At 38.5% G+C, this 26,587-nt stretch overlaps 2 protein-coding genes across 3 annotated transcripts in view; one reads left to right on the forward strand and one right to left on the reverse strand.

Moving 5' to 3' along the window:
- The first annotated feature begins 350 nt into the window (after positions 1-350).
- On the forward strand, positions 351-10,677 carry TAF9B (TATA-box binding protein associated factor 9b). Its single transcript, XM_036439847.2, is given in 8 exon segments — positions 351-496; positions 1,074-1,155; positions 1,474-1,610; positions 1,701-1,835; positions 3,063-3,138; positions 7,569-7,622; positions 7,625-7,666; positions 8,722-10,677. Coding segments are annotated over 8 exon segments (741 nt in total). The 5' UTR covers positions 351-445; the 3' UTR covers positions 8,886-10,677.
- A 7,830-nt stretch (positions 10,678-18,507) lies between these two features.
- PGK1 (phosphoglycerate kinase 1) overlaps positions 18,508-26,587 on the reverse strand; it is a 30,378-nt gene continuing 22,298 nt past the window's right edge. The window contains exons 5-11 of one of the 2 annotated variants that reach the window (XM_036439835.2): positions 26,420-26,523; positions 25,670-25,789; positions 21,735-21,849; positions 21,313-21,492; positions 19,728-19,905; positions 19,359-19,457; positions 18,508-18,988 (exon numbers count right to left, since the gene is read on the reverse strand). In XM_036439835.2, the coding sequence (XP_036295728.1) occupies positions 18,948-18,988; positions 19,359-19,457; positions 19,728-19,905; positions 21,313-21,492; positions 21,735-21,849; positions 25,670-25,789; positions 26,420-26,523 (837 nt within the window). In that variant the 3' untranslated portion in view covers positions 18,508-18,947. The remainder of the gene's footprint in view (positions 18,989-19,358; positions 19,458-19,727; positions 19,906-21,312; positions 21,493-21,734; positions 21,850-25,669; positions 25,790-26,419; positions 26,524-26,587) is intronic. The other variant, XM_036439836.2, reaches the window with a different exon arrangement.

Consider the following 26,587-nt stretch of genomic DNA (forward strand, 5'->3'; position numbering starts at 1 on the left):
GTGGGGGGGATGTGAGGAGAAGCCCCAGAAAAGACAAGATCGGCCCTTTTGGAGCGCTTTTGCAGAGAAGCCTGGCAAGAGGAGCTTCTCAGCTCTTCCAAGTGTTGGCCTGGGCGTTCTCCAGGAAGTTTTACCCGCACCTTCCGAGCCTACAGGCTCCCCATCATCCCCCTTGGGTAAGGTGACAAGACGTCCCGCTTTTGGCGGGACAGTCCCGATTTTATCGGGACTTTTTAACCGCCGCGGAACAAATTGTTAAAAATCAAGACTGTTCCGCCAAAAGCGGGACATCTGGTCACCTTACCCTAGGGGATGGGGAACCAGCTGGGAGAAGACGGCCTGCAGAGCATCGCGGAAACCACGCCCGTCGCAGCCCCCGGGGGCGGAGCCTGAGCGGCAGCTCGCGTGCAGCGTTCGGTCCCCGGATGACGGACGGCGCGGGAACATGGAGTCGGGCAAGATGGCGCCTGGCAAGAACGCTCCGCGAGACGCCTTGGTGAGTGCGAAAGACGAGAGGCGGGGCGCAAAGCTCGGCACAGCCAGGAACCTGGGAGGCAGGCCTGAGAATAGTCTGGCGTGCTGGCTTCCGCCCAACCTGGGCGGCCCAGAAGGAGGGGGATGGGGTTCTGGCCCCGGGGCGTCCTCCCGCCGCCTGGGAGCCCCGCCGGAGCGCGCCGGCCCGCAGCCAGGCTTTGGCTCGGGGACCTCGGTCCTCGCCACCTCCTCGTCTTGGCGAGCCCCGACTCTCGCGTCTGGAGCTCTGGTGCGAGCCAGCCTCCCCCATCGTCACATCGGAAAATGACAACCAGCTGGAGCCACCCCTGCCCCCGCTGGGAAAACTAAACCTGGCCTTCTTCTCTCTTAGCGCCCCCGCTCCCCCAAAAATACAAGTTTTCAGCAAAGAGGGTACTACGGCATTTGGTGTGTTCTTGACATTTGTGAAGAAAAGGAGGAGTGTAAGTTTGGAGGCCAGGAACGGGGACCTTGTGTCATAAGTACAAACACTACATGGGTCCAGTCTTGATTTCTAACACCTACATTATGCATCTGGCATTTCTAATTTGAATCCACAGGTGATGGCACAGATCCTGAAGGATATGGGAATTACAGAGTACGAACCAAGAGTTATAAACCAAATGTTGGAATTTGCTTTCCGTAAGTTAATAAAACACCAGAAATCTGCCTACTTTGTGAATTTGAAGATTGTTTGATTGTAAGGACGTTTTCAACTAAATTACTTTTAACAGTTAACATCATAGAATTCAGCCTAAAGCAGTAAAGAGAGCTCAAGATAAGGGGAAATGCTATTTATACTGAGATATATTTTTAATTGATCATAGAGATAGAACAATTAGATATTAAAAATAAAATGCATAAGCTAATTCAGAAATTAATGGAATCTTCTATTAAGGAAAGTGGCCATAAATATTAAGCTAGTTTCATGTGTAAGAAAATAATGTTTTGTTCTTAAAGGATATGTAACTACAATTCTGGACGATGCAAAAATTTATTCGAGCCACGCTAAGAAACCTAATGTTGATGCAGATGATGTGAGACTGGCAATCCAGTGTCGTGCTGATCAATCTTTTACCTCTCCTCCCCCAAGAGATGTGAGCAAACGTTTATTTAAAGTTAATTTGACTTACAGTTTTTTCATTGTAGTTAAAATAAGGCTTTTTCCTTTTTTTCTTTTTTTTTAGTTTTTACTGGATATTGCAAGGCAGAAAAATCAAACCCCTTTACCTCTGATTAAGCCATATGCAGGACCCAGACTGCCACCTGACAGATACTGCTTAATATCTCCAAACTATAGGCTGAAGTCCTTAATTAAAAAGGTAAAAATTAGATAAGAGATCAACCGAATGACTTGTATACATGCATATAAGTACAACCAATGGACACAAAACTCTGGGGTGGGAAGGTATGTACGGGAGGGGGGGGCATTGGTATATGTACAAAAATAATAATTTAATAAAAAAATATATTATAAAAATAAATTAATTAAAAATAAAATTAAAATAAAATAAAAATAAATAAAAAGGTAAAAATTTAATTTTTAGTCAATTTAACTCTTTTAAAAGTTGAGTTGTATTAGGGGAATTTGTAAAAAGCAAGTAGATAATACAGTAAATTGAAAGCTAATTTTATTTATTAACTTAATGCTTTGAAAACACCATGTCTGCAGTTAGCTACTATGTTAAAAATATTATATATTCGAAGATTTCTAGAGCTAATAGGAGCTTCAGTGTTCCTCTAACCCCATGGTCGGCAAACTGCGGCTTGCGAGCCAGCCACATGTGGCTCTTTGGCCCTTTGAGTGTGGCTCTTCCACAAAATAACCACGGCCTGGGCGAGTCTATTTTGAAGAAGTGGCGTTAGAAGAAGTTTAAGTTTAAAAAATTTGGCTCTCAAAAGAAATTTCAATCGTTGTACTGTTGATACTTGGCTATGTTGACTAATGAGTTTGCCAACTACTGATCTAACCCAACTCTCATATTTTCACATCAGTAAAGTGATCCTGAATTTATCTATGTAGTTAGTAGCAAAGCTAGGACTGATATTCAGGTCTCATAATTTCCAATCTTTCCATTTTACCATAGTTTTTTTTTTTTTTAGTGAAGCCTGATAATATACCATCAGGAATTGGACTTGCTTTCTGAAATATTACCTAAGGCTCTTCCACCACTGAAAAAGTTCTCCTCACATTGGGCTGCTTTTGATGTCTGAAATTCCACTATTTTAAGAGAGTTTATTTTTGGAGGTTTAGATGTTGACTAGTTAAGATAAGATTAAAAATTATAAGGAAGTTACCTATTATCCCCAAATAACACTATCTTAAACCAAATACTATATAATTATATATGTACATACATACATACATATGCATCCATTTATGAAACCCCTAGTTTTAATGTTAGATTTAGAACACCAATAGAACAAAAACAAGACATTCTTACCGTGGATTATCCATTAATAATTCAAATCAACAATCCTAATTTCATTCCTGGTAAGTTTAGGTGTCAAATGTGAACAACATTAAAACTAATTTGTTAAACCCTTAGGGATCTAACCAAGGAAGACTACTTCCACGATTAAGTGTTGGTGCTGTTAATAGCAGACCTACCACTCCTACTATAGGTAAGTGAGAAGGGAAATGCCTGTTCTGGATGGTAAAGGAGTGCCTCAGCACTTGATTTTGAACTAGAAACCAAATCAAAAGGTGAGTCAGAAATTCCCATATGTGTGTTGCCATATTTACATTTACTCATCCTCTAGTAAAGCTATAGATATATTTTATCAGATTTCAAAATGAGAAAGCCACAAACATCTGATCCCAAATGAGTATAAATTTGGATATTACCCAACCTTGTGGTTGGTATAAACTCTAATACCAATAGTTTTAAGCTGTGTTCTTTCTGCCTCCTATACACATGAAATTGCCAAATACACTCATAGCAGTAGCCAGTTTATTATCAGAAATTAAAGAAATTTCTGAATAAATTGACAACAGAATGCAGTAAAAAGAAAGTTTAAAAATGTACAAAAAGTGTTAAGGCTATCAAAGGGGAAAAATTCTGTTTTAATACTAACCACTTCAAAAGTTGCATTGATTGTCCTATACCGGGGGTGGGGAATGTCCGGCCCATGGGTCATATAAGGCCTGAGAAATCATTTGGTCTGGCCCTGCCAAGACATTAGGGGTGAGTTAATTATATGTTTGGCCAAATATAGCAGGCTGATTTGTTTGTTTGTTTGTTTGTTAATCCTCAACCAAGGATATTTTTCCATTGATTTTTAGAAAGAGTGGAAGGGGACAGAGAGGGAAAAACATGGATGTGAGAGAGACACATAGATTGGTTTGCCTCCTGCAGGATGGTGAGTTACATGTTCTTGACCAGAAATGAACCTGGGACCCTTTAGTCTGAGGGCTGATGCTCTATCCACTGAGCCAAACCGGTTAAGGCAACAGGCTGATTTTTAAATTGATAATTTTTTATAGTCCATGAATGATGTTATAAATACCCAAGTGGCCCTTGGCAGAATTAAGGTTCCCCACCCCTGTATACTGACCCCTTCATCAGTGCCTTTATCTGTGCCCACCCATCATTCTTTGAACATTTCTTGCTTTCTGGCACAAGATGTTCCAAGGTCATCTTATATTTCTACCCCAGTCCTAGAATCAGCCATTTCTCCAAAGAGCTCTGGTTCCTTTTAGTGGAGAATGGTATTTATTTTATTATTAAATTTATTGGGGTGGCATTGGTCAACATGAATATATAGGCTTTAGGTGTAGGTTTCAATGTTACAGGATCTGTATATTGTGCCATGTGCTCACCACCCAAAGTCAAATCTTCTCTTGTCACCTTATATTAGAACTCCCTTCTCCACCCACCTACTTCCTTTGGCAACCACCACACTGTTGTTTGTGTTCACAATTTTTTTTTATACCACACATATGAGTAAAATCACCTAGTTCTTAGTTTTTTATTATTGACTTATTTCACGTAGTATAATGTTCTCAAGCTGAGAAAGATATTTAGTAGTGGCTGGGGGGAGGGAGGTCAGTCGGGTGAGGAGGTCAGTCGGGGAGGAGGGAAAGGAGACATATGTAAAACTTTAAACAATAAAAAAAGAAACCATTGGCATCTTCTTAATGTCATTGATTAGATAATAAGGAAATCCTATATAATAAAAGGCTAATATGCAACTAGAATAGCGGAACGACCAGTCACTATGATGCACACTGATCACCAGGGGGCAGACACTCAACGCAGGAGCCAGACTCATGGCTGGTTTTGCATAGCTGCAGTGGCAGGAGCCTCACCCACCTCAGCAGCAGCGCTAAGGACCCCTTGGTGGACATCTCCCAAGGGGTCCTGGACTACAAGAGGGCACAGGCTGGGCTGAGGGGATCCCATACCTTTGTGACGCCCACCAGCCAATCAGGAGGGAGCATGCAAATTAACCCAACAAAGAAGGTGCATTAATTTGCATATGCAGGTGCCAAGCAGCCAGGGGTGGGACGCAGGCGTTCCACACCACCCCAGCCGCTCTGGGCCTCTGGGCAGCGTTGGTAGGAGGAAAGGCAGCTCCAGGCCCTGAGCGAAGGTGGTGCCAGCAGCCAGGGAAAGGAAGGCCTATTCTTGCCAAATCTTTGTGCATCTGGCCTCTAGTATAATAAATAATAGATTTAGATTTCCTGATTTCTGTTGTCCTAAATTTTTGCTGGATTTCTTTTACAAAGTATTTTCAGGAAAAAAAATCCTTTCTCTTTGATCAGTATTGTCTTTTGACTCTTAATGATTATAACTTGAGTCCTGTAGATGTCATGTAGCTCTGGTATAAGCACCATTTGATTTTTAAGTTGTATAGATAATCTTCAGATTCTTAGGATATGAAGTTACATTTCAGCATTTTCAAACCAGCCTTATATAGTATTACTTGTACACTTCTAACTTCATGTGAACTCTGAACAGAAATTTGAATATAAATTTGTGTAAGGTTGGTCATATACTGTTCATCTGTAGTTTCATATTAAGTGAATACACTTTTTTATATTGATTTCAGAGAGGAAGGGAGAGGAGAAGGAGAGAGAGATAGAAGTATCGATGGCAGAGAATCATCGATTGGCTGCCTCCTGCACGCCCCCCACTACCACCAGGGATTGAACCCATAACCTGGGCATGTGCCCTTGACCAGAATCGAACCCAGGACCTTTCAATCCATACGCCGACACTCTATCGACTGAGCCAAACTGGGTATGGCTGCCCTTTTTTTTTTTTTTTTTAAGTCTAAGCTGTGGTAATCATTTACATGTGTTTTTAGTAAGTTAACCTATTTTAGTTATCAGTTGTTGATTTTTATTCCTAGGTAGGTCACTTCTTGGCCTTTTTGCTATGATCAGTACTATAGTTTTGCTCTGGTGTGGCTCAGAGGTTGAGTGTTGACCCAAGAACCAAGGGGCTTTGGGTTCATGTGGTCAGTGCACGTGGGCGGGTTGCAGGCTGGATCCCTAGTAGGGCATGCAGGAGGCAGCTGATTGATGTTTTTCTCTCATCAATGTTTTGATCCTCTCTCTGAAATCACTAAAAACATATTTTAAAATAAAAGGTGCAATTTTTTAACTTTAAAATTTTTCCCAGTGAGTTTTATAATGCGTTCAGACCTACCTAAGCAACTACTCTGTTGGAATTTTAAAGCCTAAATTCCATACTTACTTAAATGTTAACAATTCCTTATAGTAATGGCCAAGAAAACACCTACCTACTGTGAATTTTCTTGGCCAAATAAAACCTAAAATGACTGCTTCATTAAACTTCATCAAATTCTTTGAACCACTTTTTAATACATAAAAGAACTTGCTTAGGTATGAAGATATAAAATTCTCACTTCCTGGGTTTGTAAGAGAAAGCACTAGAACCCAGATTTCTGTGTACTTTTGGGCTTTCTTCCCCCATCAAGGCTTTCTTCTGCTTTGTCCCTGGAGATCATGACAGTTGTAGGGTGTTTTTTTTCAATGATAGTTCTAGTTTTTCAAATAACTATCCTTGGACAGGTTGGTTCCAGAGGAAAGGGATATATGGAAAACCTTGCATCCCCAAGGGAAAAACTAGGAACATACATGTTTCCAAAAATGCATTTTATGACATTAGTTTACATACTGAGTCTTGGAAAATTCATTCATTAAGCAAACATTTGTTAAGTGCCTGTTAGGAGCAAGGCACAAAAGCCATGTGCTCACAGGATGAAAAAAGTTAGCAGAGGGTTGTACTTGAGGGAACAATATAAGACACTAATATTAAGGCTCCTGTAACATATTAAGGGAATTTCAGAGGATTTTACCTTGGATTAAAGGGTTGAATTAAAATGTGAGGTGTTGGACATGGTTATCTCCAAGATCTCTTTCTACTTAAAAAAATCTGAATATAAAAAATAATTATTTTTTTTTTGCCTGAGAACCCCAAAGGGTATATTTGATAGGCATTTGTTAGATGTGTGTTGATTTAACTTCATGGGCATAATAGACTTCTAGTTTTCAGCAAATGACAAAAATAAAAAGTGCCATATAAGGTAATTAATAGAAAATGTGGGTCACTATTCTGCTCGCTTATTTAAACACTCAATTTTATCATTCCCTGTCACTAAAATTCCATGCCAGTCTCTGTTTGAAGAGCTTTACATGGATTACTTTGTTTCAATTCTCACAGAATCCTATTAAATAGGTACTATTGTCCCCATTTGATGGATGAAAAAAAAAAAAAAGAGAGGTACAAAAAGATTAAGTAACTTGCCCAAGCATACTGAGTAGGTGATAAAAGCCTGGACTCAAACACGAGCAGGTGGGCTCCAGAACCTACATCTTTACCACTGCTCTATCCTGAAGTTTTAGCAACTAAAACATTGAGTTTGTAAACACCTTTGCAGTTACTTTACTCTTACTTCTAATGATATTTTTACCTTTTATCACTTCCCTTTGCTTTGAAGGTAGTTTCTGGTAAGCTAAGGAGGGCAGAATATGAACCTTTATAAGTCATCTAACTAACATAGTCTGTTAATTACAACTACAGCAACCCCACAAACAGTGTCTGTTACAAATAAAGCTGTACCTCCAGTATCAGTGACAAGGTGCAGATTCCACCTTCTCAGTTCACACCTGTCAAACCAGGTAACGTCATGGGTGGAGAAGGGAGGGGGGTGGTGTAAGTGGTTCTTTTAAAATATTTTTTTCTGAATTTAAAATTTCTGAATAATTGGAACAGCTTGTGTTCCTATAGCAAGAATTGTTTAAATTATCATAAGAAGGTGGCAGTAATGCTGCAAATCTTTAAGGGGGTCTATGAACCCACTAAAATTATAATATATGAAATTTTAAGTATATATAACATTTGGGGGTTAGGGAGAATATTCAGTATGACCATCAGATCTCAAAAAACACTGAACTAAAATCAGGGCCCACAAATCTAAGGCAGCTTCAGGAGAAAGCACTTGGGGTTCAAGCTCAAGAAAATGATACAGCTGAGTATAACATCAAAAGAAAAGTGTACCTTTACTCACTTCATGGAAGGAGACATATAAAGTTGGAATAATATAAGTAAAATTCTGTTATAGTACAGTTTATTAATACACATGCTTAGATTCACATATTAAACTTAACCACACACAGTAAGCTATGTATATAAAATATTGGCCTATGAGGAAAGCAAGATTCCTTACCTTGAACATATATAGCGTGTACCATGATGAATCCAATGCACTGCTTCCCATGACTAAGTACTAAGTAAAGTTTTAGGTAGTTAAAAGTTAAAAAAAAAAAAAAAACTAACAGAAAACCTTTAACCTTATACTAGATACTAATTTAGGTATTTAACATTTAATTCAGCCTGGCCGGTATGGCTCAGTGGTTGAGCATCGCACATGCCCAGGTGTGGGCTGGATCCGAAGTATGGGGTGTGCAGGAGGCAGCCAATCAATGATTCTCATCATTAATGTTTCTATCTCCCTTCCTTTCTGAAATCAATACAAATATATTTAAAATAAATAAAATGTAATTCAACTTTTAATGCAGTATAATTATAATTATCTGTTTCTTCTATGTAGTTGCACTTCATGCTACTGAAATTATTAGAATTACACTGAACTCTGTTGAATACTTTTTACCATTTGTTTCTGATCCTGGGTAATTAATTCATCGTTTGGGGATGTTTTTTCCTCTGTTTACAGTTCCTGCAACAACTACAGTTCAAAATGTTTTGATTAATCCTTCAATGATGGGACCAAAAAATATTCTTATTACCACCAACATGGTTTCATCACAGAACACAGCCAGTGAATCAAACCCATTGAAGAGAAAACATGAAGATGATGATGACAGTGATATTCTGTAAGGAAATAATCTAGATGCATTTCAGATGCATACAGTTGATTTTGAGCCCAATATACTGAACTAGAACATTCTAGATCTTCTCAAGTTTTATCTTGGAAAACAAAGACAGCTGCAGTATTTTTCATATTTATGTAAACTGTTAGATTTAAGTAAGGCTGCCAGTATTTTTTCATTAGGCTTCAAGTAGAAAAAGTTAAGCAATTATTTAATAGTTTCACTAATGTTGAGTCCTACAATTCTGTTTTTGGAAGCAGTTTTCTGCCATGTATCACTGACAATAGCACTTAAGTTTCAGTTTCTGTGGCCTGATCAGTGAACTGATCTTTACAGCATAATTTCTAATCTATATTCAAGTACTACTTTCTTTTGTAAAATAGCCACTTTTATTGCCACCTACTTTTATAAATAGTTCTCTCAGCTTAGTAAATACTTTGGAGAGGATGGATTTAAGATTCTAAATCCAGTTTTGAATGTATTTGTTTCTTGGTGTTCCCTAACCTCCTACCTTCTCAATCCTGTTTCTAGATCCCATTCATTTTCTGCACTATCTCCTCCCCATGGGCTTAAGTTTCTCCCTATTGCTCTTAAATTTAAAAAGCCAAAACTGGAATTTTAAAAAGATCATTCCTAATAATACACTTCAGTACCATTTTCATATATTTAAAACCTGTTTTATATGCCTGCTGTTCTACAGTTCACTTTAAATTGGATGTTTCCGTTTGCCTTTTCTCTCTATTCCAGAGCAATTTGTTAGCCTTTGCCTTTTATGCCCATTGAGCTTTACTCTCTTTGATAGGTAGTTTATATTCAGTCTTATTTTCCAAGTTGATAACTCCACCATATTTCACATTTCTAAATTTAATATAGGTGATGCTATAGCTTAAAATCTGCCTTGATAAGTATATTTACACTGGACCTAGGCAAAACCACTAAAGAGCAAGTATTTTCTTCCTTTTTACCACATGCATACATGCTTTGATCACTACTGCTTGAACCTTCCTCCTATTGGTATAATTCAGATCATTTCTTCTAGTTTGTTGCTGAGGATGTCACACTTAAGATGGGATCACAACTGAAAGTGTTCTAATGGTTTTCTTTCCCGTAGAATTAGTGATGTGAACTATACTTAGATACACTCTGCTGAGATTTCCCAATAATTTTACTAAATACCTTTCCCATTTTATACACATCTAAAAACCTTACTGGGAAAGATTGCTAAGCTTTCAAAAATATAAGCAGGTTTGTGCAGTTTCTGTTTAAGTAAGTTTGACGTATTCAACATAACTTTTACAAAATTTCCTGTAATGAATTTTCATATTTGAGGATTTTCAAAATTTAAAACACAAACAAGTTTTATCAGAGGATGCCGTTTGATGAGAATTACTCCAGTAACAGGGAAGAAATGTCTTATTTTGAGTTTTTGGATGTTAGGAAAAGGTGGTATCAAACTTATAAAAACAGATCTGATCAAGATCATAGGAGAGAAATGTTCATTATATATAAAGCATAAGAAGTCATTTCTTGAGTGTTCTCAGGGAGGCAGCATGTCAAAAGGCCTAAGTTTTAGTCCTGGCTCCATCCTTTACCAACTGTGTGACCGTATTTTACCTGAGCCTGGTTCTCCTCACTAGTAATAGGAAAATAACACTGACCCTGCCTACCTCACAGAGATGCTGTGAGGGTTAATTGATATATGTGAAAGTTCTTTCAAAGTGTAAAGTGTTATGTAATTAATAAATTGTTAACGTATTTGTTCTAAGATTATTAATAAAAACCTGTTTCATTTATCTTTCTTTTTTGACTTACGAGCATCATCCTGTACACCAAACGATTAGGGGTTTTGATTCCAGGTCAGGGCACGTACCCCGGCTGCAGGTTCTATCCCTGGGGCAAGTCAGGGGACAACCGATTGATGTTTCTCACATCAATGTCTCTCTTTCTCTCTGAAATCGATAAATGCATATCCTTGGGTGAGGATTTTTAATAAAAGATACAAGGAAGATGAACAAGGCCCAGTAATTCTGAGGACCAAAAAGCAATTAAAACTTAATGGATGAATTAATTCTAAATCAAGGAACTGTTTGTTTTTATTTAGAACCCACATGACTCTAAAGAGTGAGGCAAAATAAAAGTGAAATAGAGGTTTAAACCTGTTAAAATAAAATGCTGTCTTTGGTGGGAATTCATACATGTAATTGATTGTTCATTCACTTACTGGGTCAGCCAGTGGGTGGATTGCTCTTTGAGGCAAAGACCACTTTATCTTGCAGATAACCCTTCCCCAACTATCTCCACCTAATCTAGGTTTAAGAATGACTCAAGCCGAAACCGGTTTGGCTCAGCAGTAGAGCGTCAGTCTGCAGACTGAAAGGTCCCAGGTTCGATTCCGGTCAAGGGCATGTACGTTGGTTGCGGGCACGTCCCCGGTGGGGGGTGTGCAGGAGGCAGCTGGTTGATGTTTCTCATCGACGTTTCTAGCTCTCTATCCCTCTCTCCCTTCCTCTCTGTAAAAAATCAATAAAATATATATATTTTTAAAATGACTCAAGGCAGCTCTTGTCCCCCAGCTTCTAGGTGATTTTTTAAGATGTACTGATGGTAATTGGGGTGAGGACATTATTATCCCAAGTTCATTAGGAAATAAGTGTCTTTTATCAGAGTATGCATATAGGAATACAGCCAGCATGTGGGAGAATGGAAGATATAATGCACACTGTGATCTAAAGTCCAGAGTGCAGGGAAGCTAAGTACTCAAAAGGTAAGGAAGAAAACACTAATCAGAAGAGCAAGTACAAATTCATGTGTATAATATGCCACCATATATTATCTTAATATATGTATATCACACATAGATATGCTTTTTATACGCTTTAAGTAACTCCACATTGAAGGAAACAGGTTTTAGAGTGGTTGTTTCTAAGGAGGGAAACTGGCAGCTAGGGAACTTGGGTAAAAAGGAGTCTCATTCTGTACCTCTGATTTTTCTTATCATGTCCTACTGGGAAGGTTTGGTCATAAAAAAGGAAAAAGAAGGGAAGCCAAAAACACCGAGCCAAAGGGATTGAATTAGTTTATGATATGAAGAGTATAATCTCATCTATATACAGGCATGCATATATTATCTACGTGTTGAAAGTGAATATGCTATACTTGAGCCTAAATATTGGCCATGTTTTATCAGTAATACCTAATTCTTTATTAAATCAGGAAGCACATCCTTGTACTATTCTAGTTTATATGCTCATAAATTGTCCTCAAAGAGCTGTAAACTACTTCAGAACAAATGTTATCTTACATTCCCTCCATTATGTCCTAAGCATAAAGCAGGTACTCAAATATTTGCATTTCCCCATTCATTCTCTGGATTAATGACCCAAATAAATGGGAAATTCTGGAAGCAGAGTTTAGTAGAAAGTACTTAAAAGGTACAATCAGATTGATGGATGGATAAATTGGCAGTTATAGAGTAAGTGCTAGGTTTATGGGTTTTTACAATTTTTTTAATTCCTATGTACATTTGAAATAAGATATTAGGGGGAGAGTAATTGGGGCGGGGGTGTTGGGTGCGGAGCCATCAGTATGCTAAAATTCTGGCCCAGCTATGACTTTAATTTGTTGGATCTATGGGTAGCATGTCTGGGTCTCATCTTCAAAAAGAAAATTAGGCTAGAATGTCAGCTTTTTAAACCAAGGTACATCATACCATTAGAGTTATGCAAAACATGGTGCATTTTAAAATTAATTACAACTATAGGGACAATATTAATAAAAATATTTCTTTGCTATTTTCTCCAAAAGTTAAACAAAGTGCTAATCTAGAAGCATCATTTCAGGGAAGCACAATAAGAAGCACCAGCCATTAGAGTCAGACAAATCTGGACCTGACTACCTGCTGTTATTTACTAGCTCTGTGATCCTGCCCAAGAGGTAAATATTTCTCTATCCATAAAGGTGAAATGGATATTTTTTTAAATATATTTTATTGATTTTTTTACAGAGAGGAAGGGAGAGAGATAGAGAGCTAGAAACGTCCATGAGAGAGAATCGACCAGCTGCCTCTTGCACACCCCCTACCGGGGATGTGCCCGCAACCAACGTACATGCCCCTAACCGGAATCAAACCTGGGACCTTTCAGTCTGCAGACCGATGCTCTACCACTGAGCCAAACCAGTTTCGGCTGAAATAGATATTTTGTATGCAAAATGCCCAGCAGAGAAATTCTGGTTAAACATGGACTTTTTAAATTTCATGTTTACCTCTGCTCACTCTAGGAACCCCATTACAATGACAGGAAAGGAAAAGGAAGGTAAAATTACTTAGACAATCAAGAATTAGAATGTCACTAGAATTGCTTCTTGGTCTTTTGACTCAGATCAAGTACAGAATGATTTTCAGCAATGACAATGAAACGAAGTCTTCAAATCTGAAAAATTGATATATAAGCTGAAATTCTGTAGTCAAACAGGCAAGTTTGAATACAGATATTTTCAGATATATAAGGTCTTAAAAATATTGCCTCCCAGGCACTCTTTCTCAGGAAGCTAGTTGGAGTTTCATGTTTCATAAGAAGAGTAAGCCAAGAAAGAGAGGAGAAAGGGAACACAGGAAACAGGAGATCCAACGCAAGTGAGCTTCACCTATAGGGCAGCCAGGATAAACTGGAATGGGAGCACAGAGAACTCCAAGAAGGCCATCTCTAATAAGGTGTTATGGTTTGTTTCAGGGGAACATTTAATTTAAAAAAGTAAATAGAATATACATGAAAATTTAAGCAAGTGGATCTAAGTTGTTTTTTTAAACAATCTTAAGACTTAGTTGATTTTTGTTACAATAAAAAACAAAACTTTGTTCAATAAACAGAAATACATAAAGGTGAGATCAAAAAATATGATTGACATTATGACATATCAAAACTCTAAGATGCAGCGAAAGCAATAAAGAAGGAAGTTTATATCGTTACAGGACTATCTCAAGAAACCAAGAGAAACTGCAAATAAACAACCTAGCATTACATCTTAAAGAACTATAAAGTTAGAACACAAGCAACCCAAAGTCAGCAAAAGAAAGGAAATAATAAAAACTAGAGAAGAATTGAGTGAAATAGAGAACAAAAAGACTATACAAAAAATTAATATAACAAAGGGCTGGTTTTCCTGCCTTTGATAAGGATAAAAGAAAAATGATTCATATAAACAAAATCAGAAATGAAAAGTTACCACAGACATCCAGATATACAAAGGATCATACTAGAATATTGTGAAAGACCACCAAATTCAATAATCTAGAATAGGTAAGTTCCTAGAAAAATATAAGCTCCCTAGATTGAGTCACAAAGTGAGGAAAATTAACCATCAAAAACTTCCCAAAAATAGATGTCTAAGACCAGATAGATGGCTTTATGAGTGAATTCTACCAAACATCCAAAGATTTGAAATCTATTCTTCTCAAACTCTTTCCAAGAAGTTGAAGAGCCAATACTTCCCAACACAATTTTTGAGGCCATTGTAACTCTGGTACCAAAACCTGGCAAGGATAACACAAAAACAGAAAACTACAGACCAATAATATCTCTGATGAGTATAGATGCAAAAATCCTAAACAAAATATAAGCAAATCAAATACAATAATATATTTTAAAAGTAATACATCACAATCAAGTGGGTTCATTCCAAGGGCACAAGAATGTTTCAACATACATAAACTGAACAATGTAATATACCACATTAACAAAACAAAGGATAAAAATCATATGATCTTAATAGATGCAAAAAAAGCATTTGATAAGATATAATATCCATGTATGATTAAAACACTCAATAAAATAGAAATAGAAGGAAAGTACCCAAACATAATAAAGGCCATAAATAACAAACCCTCAGCCAATATCATACTCAATGGTAAAAAACTGAAAGGTTTCCCTCTAAAAATCAGGAAAAAGACAAGAATACCACTCTTACCACTCCTATTCAACATAGTTCTGGAAGTTCTAGCCAAAGCAATCAGGCAAGAGAAAGAAAGAAAAGGCATCCAGATTGGGAATGAAAAAGTGTCGCCGAAACCGGTTTGGCTCAGCGTCGGTCTGCAGACTGAAAGGTCCCGGGTTCGATTCTGGTCAGGGGCATGTACATTGGTTGCCGGCACACCCCCAGTTGGGGGTGTGCAAGAGGCAGCTGGTCGATGTATCTCTCTCATCGACATTTCTAGCTCGCTCTCTCTCCCTTCCTCTCTGTAAAAAATTAATAAAATATATATTTTTTAAAAGTGTCACTTTTGTAGATAACATGATTGTATATATATAAAACCCTAAAAACACCAATATTAGAAAAAATAAACAAATACATTATAGGATACAAAAATCAATGTGCAAGACCCCCTGCTTTCCTATATATTAACAACAAAACTTCAGAAAAAGAAATCGAAAAAAAACCCTTCTGCAATTGCAACAAAAGAATAAAATACTTAGGGATAAACTTAATAAAAGATATGAAATACCTATACAATGAAAACTACAAAGCATTATTAAAAGAGATTAAAAACAGCCGAAACCGGTTTGTCTCAGTGGATAGAGCATTGGCCTGTGGACTGAAGGGTTCCGGGTTCGGTTCCAGTCAAGGGCATGTGCCTTGGTTGCGGGCACATCCCCAGCGGGGGTTGTGCAAGAGGCAGCTGATCGATGATTCTCTCTCATCGATGTTTCTAACTCTCTAGCCCTCTCTCTTCCTCTCTGTAAAAAATCAATAAAATATATATTTAAAAAATTAATTTAAAAAAGAGATTAAAAACACAACAAAATGGAAAATATCCTGTGTTCATGGACTGAAAAAAATCAACATAGTTAAAATGGCCATATTACTCAAAACAATATACAAATTTAATGCAATCATCAGATTTGTACTGAAACATAAAAGATGCCAAACAGCCAAAGCAATCCTGAGAAAAAAGAATGAAGCCAAGGTATCATACTACCTGACTTCAAATTATACTACAGAGCTGAGATCATCAAAACAGCATGGTGTTGGCAGAAAAACGGACACACAGACCAATAGAACAGAACCGAGAGTCCCAAAAGAAAACCTCATGTATAAGTACAAATAATTCTTGACAAAGGAGACAAAAACACACTATGCAGAAAAGAATGCCTCTTCAATAAATTGTGCTAGGGAAATGGGAAAGCCACATGCAAAAGAAAGAAATAGATTACAGTTTGTCACCACATATACAAATTAAATCAAAATGGATCAAAGAGTCTTCCAGTCAAGATGGAGATGTAGGTAGAACTCCTTTTTTACTCCATTTTATAGTTTCACCAGTTTTTTAATCCACTCATCTGCTGATGGGCACTTAGGCTGTTTCCACTCAATACAAGAGCTGCCATGACACACACTAGCAATTTACAGAGAAATGGCACCACAGACCTGGTGCCAACAAACCAAGACTCGGCTTCCCCCAAGTGGAACACAGGCCCTGCCACCACCCTGGAGTGACACCCCAACAAATCGCAGCCAACGGTACTAAGACCCCATGGCGCAAAATGTGGCCCAATGCCCAGCCCAGCCCTGCCCTGAACCGGTGGGCCCCAGGTAATGACATCACCTAGCAATGCTTCCTCTCCCTAGCAACTAGCCTGTTGGAATTTCTTTAGCTCAGGAAGCCACCTTGCTTTATAGCCAGGTGCAAACATTTTAGTTTAACCAAATGTTTGTGAAGCATTTTAACGTGTCTCATCTCATTTGATCTTCACATTAGTCCTGGAGTAGGTAGATAGGAGACTTGGTAGAATCCTATTTTCTTTTCATTAGCAAGATGCAAATATTTCTTCTAATTAATTTCCTTTCAATGTGCATGAATCCATGCACTGGAACACTAGTAAAATAAAGGCTGTTTTTTATATATATATATATATATATATATATATATATATATATATATACACACACACATATATATATATGTATATGTGTGTATATATGTGTGTGTATGTATATATATATATATATATATATATATATATATATATATATATATATATATAAAAGCTACATTAAGACTTGTATGGTGCTTCCTGAAAAAATTTAGAGTTACCTCTTTTGGGTATCTACATGAAAATTTTGAAACCATTTATTTGCAAAAATATATGTACCACTATGTTCACTGCAAAATTATTCATGGTGGCCAACACATGGAAACAGCCAAAGTCTGTCTCAATACAGGACTGGATAAAGACGATGTGGTACCTACATATAATGGAATACTACTCAGCCATAAGAAAAGATAAAATAGTGCCATTTGCAACATGGATGGACCTTGAGGATATTATGGAAGTGAAATAAGTCAGTCAGAAGAAGCTAAACCAAGAACTATATGACTTTACTCATGTGGGATATAAAACTGAAACTCAGACACAGACAACATATGGTGGTTACTAGAGGGTAGGGAGTGGTAAAGGGTAAAGGGGTGTGTGTGTGTGTGTGTGTGTGTGTATACATATACATATTGTGACAGAAGGTTTGATTTTGGTTGGAGGGAATACAATGCAATATATCATGTATCAGAGAAATGTACACTTGAAACCTATATAATCTTATTAGCCAGTCTCACTCCAATAAATTTAATAAAAAAACAGAACTCCTGAATAAAGATATTTCCTATAAAAAATAAGTCACATAAATAAATGTAATCATAGCATATGACATAGCTCAGCTGTGAATAATACTTAAAATTATTTAATCTAGAATTATGATAAAACTATATTGGGAGAATGAAGAATAGAAGTATTGTGGAAGAGTCTATAAGTGAGCTAAATTGTCCCATGCATAAAATTAATACACACCTTTCTTTAAAATATCAAGAAGTTAACAGAATAAGCATATTACTCAAAATATGGCAGCAAATACCATAGAAACAAAAAAGCTGAGTTGAAAGTGAAAGTGATCACCTCTGGGGAATGGGAATCACAAGTGGGAGGAATGAGATGAGGCCTATTTTTTTTGTTATAAGCCTTGACTTTAAATTATATTCATGTGGCTCTGGTCAGTGTGGCTCAGTTGGTTGAGCATTGTCTTGTGCACCGCAGGGTTACGGGTTCAAACCCTGGTCAGGATGCATGAGGGAGGCAACCAATAGATGTTTCTCTCTCACACTGATGTCTGTCTGTCTGTCTGTCTCTCTCTCTCTCTCCCTTCCTCTCTTTAAAATTAATAAAAACATATATTCAAAAAAATTAGCCCCAGCTGTTTGGTTCAGTGGATAGTGTTGGCCTGCGGATTGAAGGGTCCCGGGTTCAATTCTGGTCAAGGGCACATGCCCGGATTGTGGGCTCAGTTGGGGTAGGGGGCGTTCAGAAGGCAGCTCTTCAATGATTCTCTCTCATTATTGATGTTTCTATCTCTCTCTCCCTTCCACTCTGAAATAACAAAATCTATATATTAAAAAAATTACATTCATGTGTAACAGATAAAAATAAAATGTAAAATAAAGTATCACAATGTATGGCATAAAAGAGTAGACATTTTTCTAATCCCACCTCCCCACTACAGATGCCCCATTTCTTCCATTCAGAAATGTAGATAATTTGATCCTTTGAAAAGTCTGTTCTCTAACAAAGTATGACAGGAGAAGAATCCCAGTTTCAATGAATACTTTTATTTATTTAACAGATGACCAACTTTGTCTCCCTGTCTCCCTACAACTGGAATTTCACCTGGTTTTCATGCGAGTAGCGAAACAATGACAAAGCGAATCAGAATAAGCTACTCCAAGAAGAGAATTAAGCTAACAGCTTACTTTTTTAACAGACAAAATATAAATACATGCACTGTAGAATGCATAACGGTTTAGTCACTAAGAAATTCAAATGGGATCCTGAAGAATGGAAGCGAGTCCGGGGTGCAGTAAAGTTGGGCTGAAATGCTGTGCAACCGTTTAAGTGTTCCTGGGCTGCATCTCTTGGCCATTAGCTGAATCTTGACATGGGGGAAGATTTTAGCTAATATCAAGTAGAGATGTGGAAAGCACTAAGTTCACTAAGGGGATGTGCACAGGAACCAAAAGGCAGGAAAAACATTAAACATTGCTGAGAGCATCCACCCCAGGAAGGACTTTACCTGTTTTTGAGAGAACACACACAAAGAGACAGCATTACTATAGTATTCACTAAGCCAGATCTATCACTTTCTATCTTCCCAATAGTATGTCACCTCTTCTTTATATGGCCAGGAGTTGGCTATCTTTTACATTTTGGGTCCCAGGTCAACTAGACCATAACCTCTTTGAGAAATAGTTTTCCTATAGGCCCCTCCCCACCTCAAACGGATGGCAGAAGATTAATTTCAAGCTCCTCCAAATGTACTGCCAGCTAAAAATGACTGCTAACGACAATACTACCTACTATCACCACTCCATTCTACCCACCTCTCTCTGCGTAACCCTCATCCTTCCCCCAAATAAGCCAAAAAAATCAAGGAAGAACCTCACCTTCCAGGAGCTCTAAACTGGCACCACCGCCGGTGCTCACGTGGCTGACTTTATCCTCTGTGTTCCATTTGGCACAGCAAGTGGCAGTGTCTCCACCACCTGTTGAATGGGAGCCAAGGAAAAATGGGAAAGGGGGAAAAGAACTGGCACCAAAACTTCAGAGTCATGTACTTGCAAGGCCAAACCGGAAGCTGATGAAACCCCAACTGCATCTCATTAAGAAGTTCCTCCATAAATTATATAACTGTATAGCTCTCCAGATTCACTGTGCCAAGAAACCCAGGAAAACTTACCTATTTCCCTTCTACTTTCCTCTGATCAGAATTCTGCCAGCTCACATTGGTAGGAGCTCCACAGATGACCCCTTACCTATGATGGTGATGCAGCCCCTGGAAGTGGCTTTCACCACCTCATCCATGAGGGCTTTGGTCCCTCGGGCAAAAGCTTCCCATTCAAATACGCCCACAGGTCCATTCCACACAATCTGCTTAGCCCTGTTGACAGCCTCAGCGTACTTCTTGCTGCTCTCAGGACCACAGTCCAAGCCCTATGGGATAGAGTTAGTAGAGAGGATGAGCTACCAAGAAAATCTACTTAGAGAAACAAATACCACCTTTACCAAGACCAGAACTTAAGGCTGAACACTAGAATTTCTTCTAGAACCAAGATACTCTTCAGTCTTTTAAAATTATAAACCTGTTCATGCCCTTTATGGAAGATCAAGTCTAAGGGAAAACCTCAAAGGTTATTTGATAAAATAACTTTCTTAGCCACACTATTATCATTGTGTATTACTGTGAAGAACTAGATTGGTGCTTTTCAATCAGGTCAGCCTGCTCCTTCCGAGGGGATACATGGCAATGTCTGGAGACATTTCTGGTTGTCACCGCTGGGGAGTTGGGGATGCCACTGGCACCTACCAGTCAAAGATGCCTTGAACACCCTCTAATGCCATAACAGTCCTCCGTAACAAAACAAAAACTACCTGAGATGTCAATTGTACCAAGTTGAAAAACACTGAACAAATCAGTGGTTCTCAAACTCTGGCATACATAAGAATCACCAGGAGGGCTTGTTTGAGTATAATTCCGGGCTCTACATCCCCCTGCCCCTGCCACGATTTCTGATTCAGTAGGTCTGGGGTGGGCCCAGGAACTTGTCTTATTGTTGTTGTTTTTAACGAATTCCAAAATGATACTAATGGTTCTTGGAACCACACTTTGAGAAACACTGAACAAAATAAAATCTACATGACTAAAAAAAGAAAATGACTAAGCCAACTAGTCAACATGATACAATTTTATACAGCTATTAAAAATTGAAAACTACAATCAACTAAATTAGTCTTAAAAAGACACATACATTTTTCCTTGCTTGTAATCCGTATACTTTTACTATCTTTATGTTTTCATACATTTCTTATACCGGTTTCTACATAGCAAAACATAATTCAAAATAGCCCCATCCCTAGCACATAGTTAAATACTTAAGAAATCAACAGATGAACAAAATTGTTTGTCTCCACATTACTTATGAAGACAACAATCTGATACCATTGCTTTTCCCCCCATGGATTCTCCTCTAAAGAGGATCTCAATGCAACATTTGGAGCCTTCTATGACAGACCTCCTGTGGAGATTATTTTAAAATGTTTGTTGGTTGGCCCAGCCAGCGTGGATCAGTAGTTGAACTTTGACCTATGAACTAGGAGGTCACGGTTTGATTCCTGGTCAGGGCACATGCCCAGATTGTGGGCTCAATCCCCAGTGTGGAGCATGCAGGAGGCAGCCAATCAATGATTTTCTCTCATCATTGATGTTTCTATCTCTCCCTCTTCCTTCCTCTCTGAAATCAATAAAGATATGTGTTTTTTTTAAATGCTTGTCGGTTGGTTGAATGAATGATACCAAATATTTCTGTTCACTCACACTATCAAACCACCCAAGTGACTTACCATCCAGCCAGCAGGTATGCCAGAAGCCACAGTGGCTTGGCCAGTCTTGGCATTCTCATCAAACTTGTCAGCAGTGACAAAGTCAACCGGCAAGGTAATCTTCACACCATTCTTCTCAGCTTTGGACATCAGGTCTTTGACAATCTTGGCTCCCTCTTCATCAAACAGAGAAGTGCCAATCTACACAAGGGACCAAAATGATGAGGATCAGCCTTTATACTAAGAACACGATTACCTCACAAAGTAGACAGGAAGAAGATGTAAAAGAACAATACAATGTAAAAGAACAATTCCAAGATAAAAGAAAAACAACTTGCCAAAATAAATAAAAATGGGAGTTTTTAGGGCTCATGTCAAAAGCTGGTTTTCTTTCTATTTCTCATCAAGAGCTATTTCACATCCACTTATCACTGGTTTCCTACCTCCATGTTGTTGAGCACCTTAAGGAAGGTAAAAGCCATTCCACCACCGATAATCATCTCATTGACTTTGTCCAGCATATTATTAATCAGCTGGATCTTGTCTGCAACTTTAGCTCTAGAAGGGAAAGCAAGAATCATCACTAAAAGAACAATAATGGACAAGCAAAGGAAGTGATAATACATAGAGCCTGAGTTTTTATATCGAGGCACAAAAACAGAGAATTGTCCCACAAAGTGATGAAAGTATTGGCTAACTTTGCCTATGTTTCTTTAACCCAAAAGGCCAATTAATTTCTAAGAAGTCCTTTTATGGTATGGCTCTAGACCAAAAAATGGCTAAGAAGACCTACTATCATCTAAAGGAACCATGAGTTCCAATTGGTCTATTTTGTCTCTTCCCCCACCCCCCCCAAAAAAAACCAGAGGATCAAGATTACTAATTATGCCTGAGCAAGAATGCTAATTGTGGGTTTCCCTGAGCCTACTCAAAACTGTCTTAACTCTAGAGCAAGGATCAGATTATTTACCAAACTAATACAGACTGAGCAAAAATAGAAAGATATTCACTGGGACATTTGCTTTATGGCATTCATTATTCTTTTGGACCACCTGATCCAACATATTACAGAGTACCTATCATGGGCCAAGCACTATTCTAGGTCTCAAGAAAAATCACTTGACAAAAACAAAGACCCTTACCCCTTTGGTGCTTATATTCTAGTAGAGGGAAATAAGACAATAAATATAGATGTCCTTCCATCTCCCTGTGAAAGAAAAAAGCTCTAACGAAAAAACGAGTTCACTTGAAGCACAACCTTTAATGTCCCTCACTCACTAAGTAATAGCTTGCCTTCCATTCACATTCCTATATATCAAAATCCCACTTAAATGAACAAAAAACCTGGATCTTCATTCAATAAAAAACATGATGGCTACCCTGTGAGAGGCACTATGCTAGGATTTGTGAAATGGGGTTTCAGAACAATAGTGATGTGGGGAAATGGATGACAAGAGGCTGTTTATCTCATTTCTCAAGATTGGTCATCATGAAGGATCAGAATGGAGTAACTGTTATACAGAGAGAGAAGGAGGGAGGAGGGGAGGTGGGTCGAAAATAAGAGGAAAGTAAAGAGACTCAAACTGTTCTAAAGAATGTGGGATATATCTCAAATTCCCTACTTCTGCAATAAATCAATGGAATGAAAATTCTAAAGAGGGAACTGCCCTAGCCAGTTTGGCTCAGTGGATAGAGCATCTGCCTGTGGACTGAAGGATCCCAGTTTTGATTCCAGTCAAGGGCACATGCCTGGGTTGCAGGTTCAATCCCCAGTAGGGGGCTTGCAGGAGGCAGCCAATCAATGATTCTCATTATTGATGTTTCTATCTCTCTCTACCTCTCTGATAATCAATAAAAGTATATTTTTTAAAAAAGAGAAGACTACCACAGAATAAAAAATACCTAACAACCAAATGTAATACATGGACTTCATTTGGATCCTTATTCAAACAAATCATAAAAAGACATTTCTGAGGTGATAACTTCTGAATAAAGACGATGTGCCCCCTATTGGGAATCAAGCCCGCAACCTAGGCATGTGCCCTTGACCCGAATCAAACCAGGAACCCTACAGTCCGCAGGCCGACACTCTATTCCCTGCATCTTGTCAATTTCTTTCTTTTTTAAATATATGTTTATTGATTTTTTTACAGAGAGGAAGGGAGAGGGATAGAGAGTTAGAAACATCGATGGGAGAGAAACATCAACCAGCTGCCTCCTGCACACCCCCTACTGGGGATGTGCCCATAATCAGGGTACATGCCCTTGACCGGAATCAAACCCGGGACCCTTCAGTCCGCAGGCCGATGCTTTATCCATGGAGCCAAACCGGTTAGGGCTGTTAGGTAGTTATTTAAAAGAAGTATCCTTATCAGTTATGAGATGCATGCAGAAGTATTATAAGTGAAGTTATACAATATATCTAAGGCTTACTTTATTTTTTTTTATCATCACCCAAGGATATGTTTATTGATTTTAGAAAGAGAAGGGGAGAGAGAGAGAGAGAGAGAGAGAGAGAGAGAGAGAGAGAGAGAGAGAGAGAGAGAGAGAGAGAGAGAAACACACAATGTGAGAGAAGCATCGATTGGTTGCCTCCCATGTGCACCCTGACTGGAAATCAAACCCAAAACCTAGGTTTGTGCCCCAACCCAGAACTGAACCCACAACTTCTTGGTGTGCTGAGCGATGAGCCACCCAGCCAGGGCTAAGGCTTGCTGTAAAATACTCTTGATTTAAAAAAAAAAAAAAAAAAAAAAAAAAAAGCGTTAGATAGTAGATGAAACAAAATTGGCAAAAATGTCAAAAACTGTTGAAGCAGGGTGACAGGCACCTGGGGGGTTATTATATTATTCTCTCAACTTCTGTGAGTGTTTCAGTGCTTCTACAATAATGCCTTTTAATAAAAAGTAAAATATTTCCCAAAGTCATTAATGGTCTAATGGTCTAAGGAGACTACTGCAAGAAAGGTGGCCCAAAACAAAAACAAAGAAACAAAAAACAAAAAACAAAAAACAAAAACCTCCACATCAGCTTCCCCAAATATTTCAAGCTGAGTTTAAAACCTAATCATAACCACTAGGTGGCACTCCCGAATTCCATGTCTACAGAAGGTTGGAAAATAAAATCAGACAGCTCAATTCTTAATCTCCAGGGAAGCTACAAACAGTCTGAACTTTATAAGGTCACAGGAACAGATGACCCTGTACCCTCCTGAATTATTTTTAGGACCTTGAAACTGGGCTCACAAAACCTGGAGAGCAATTATGCTATGTGAAATTGACACTCAACTCCAGAGTCAGCTTTCATAGAGAAATGCTGAGTGTGTTCATTCCCATGAGAACTAAAGCCCTGCTCATAGACGGGTCAGAGACTCCGTCATAAAGAGGCTGGTACCTAGTTAGCCATGCCAAGTGATAGCAAGTTATCTTTTCCAAGCAGTATCAGGTCCCTGTTCCTACTCTATTGCCTAAAATTTACCCAGCTAGCCTCTTGACCCACAATTCTGAAATTTCTATTTTAACCAAGCCATCACAATATAACTATTCACATGGTATCTTTACCCATAGGAGAAAATATAAAATGGTATGCGATCTAGAGAAATGAGTTCTAAATGATATATTAAACACAAATGAGGAGATTTTCCTAGTTATTCCTGGCCAGATTATATGACTATGAAAGGCTCAAATGCATCAAAAATTAAAATTGTTCAATGAGCACCTACAGTATACCTTTCCCATTCTTTCCTCCATAACCATTTTTTATTCCTTCTCAGCCCTATCCTCTGTCCCAAGAGGCTGACCTGCATGGACTTCAAGGGACTCCCTTGCCCTCTTGGCTTCTACTTGGGTTGCAGCCAACTGGTAGTGAGAGGAGTACATCAGTAGGAGGTTGAAGGGACATCAGAATATTATTTCCCGGGCTCCCTCCATGACAGATATCTATCCCTATGTCCTCTGTTCTATCAGAGAGCCCTCTCCATACAAATACCCTCTCTGGAATTTAGAAACCATTCCATCTCTTTGCCCCTTCAGGCCTAGGGATGGTAATACCGTGTTTCCCCGAAAATAAGACATCCTCCGAAAATAAAACCTAGTGCATGGAAAGATAAGACATCCCCTGAAAATAAGACCTAGCGCAACTGTGGGAGAAAAAATTAATATAAGACACTGTCTTATTTTGGGGGAAAAAGGGTAACTGTTGCTTGGCCCAGATTACTGTAAGTTTCTCTGAAAGCTACCCATACCTTTGTAGATAATCTCTATTAAATTCTCCTCTATTACCCAGTTTGATTGTGCTATCTAACAATAAACACCCAAGTTATGGCCTCCTACTAGGCAAACACATTACTGAAAGCATAACCTTGAAGAATTCTTCATACCCGCCCAGGATGGCCAAGAAGGGTCGCTCTGGGCTTTCCAACGCCTTGGCAAAGTAGTTCAGCTCCTTCTTCATCAAGAAACCTCCAGCTTTCTGTGGCAGATTGACACCAACCATAGAGCTAGAAAAGACCAGAGACATTCAAACTGTAGTCAGTCCCCACTAATTCTCCCAATTCTAGAGACCATCTCATTATCACTGAAATACTTTGGAGATTCCAGGAGACCATGATTTTCATCCCTAAACTGCAACAAAAACACTTAGGTATAAAGTTTTTACTAATCGTGCAGTGTCAAGGGGCAAATGAAAAGCAGTTGCCTTAAGCAGAATTTAATATACCCAATTAGTAGTCTTCAGGCCAAGGGTTTAATTCCAATAAATAATCAGCCAGTTGATGACAAGAGAAGATTCCTAAATTTTCTTCCCACTGACAGCATAAGATTCTGATCCCACAATGTTCAGAGAGGGTGAACTTTACATGAAACATCCACAATGAAAACGAGCAACTGCTTTCTGAAGCTCAAAAAAAGTTCCACCATTCCACCATTCTCAACTTTTACTTTTATTTCCTCTTTGTATCAGAGACACTCAACAAGAGCCACAATCTAAGTGGTAGCTACAATTAGAGATAGACTCTATAGAATCACAGTACAATACAGATGTCAATAAAAGCAACTCAGAGATTGGGCTGCTTGAGTAAACAGAAGAATACTGTTCCCAGTTCAACATCAAACAAGTCTCGGCGTAGTACCTGTGAGCTCGGTGAGCAGTGCCAAAAGCATCATTGACATAGACATCCCCTAGCTTGGAAAGTGAAGCTCGAAAGGCTTCTATTTTAGCTGGCTCCGCTTTAACCTGCAGAGAAAAAAAAAGGAAAAAACCAAGAATAGTAAATGTTGATGGATGCAAAGAGCTATAA

This window comes from Pipistrellus kuhlii, unplaced genomic scaffold, assembly GCF_014108245.1.
Source record: "Pipistrellus kuhlii isolate mPipKuh1 unplaced genomic scaffold, mPipKuh1.p scaffold_m20_p_16, whole genome shotgun sequence".
Classification (NCBI taxonomy): domain Eukaryota; kingdom Metazoa; phylum Chordata; class Mammalia; order Chiroptera; family Vespertilionidae; genus Pipistrellus; species Pipistrellus kuhlii.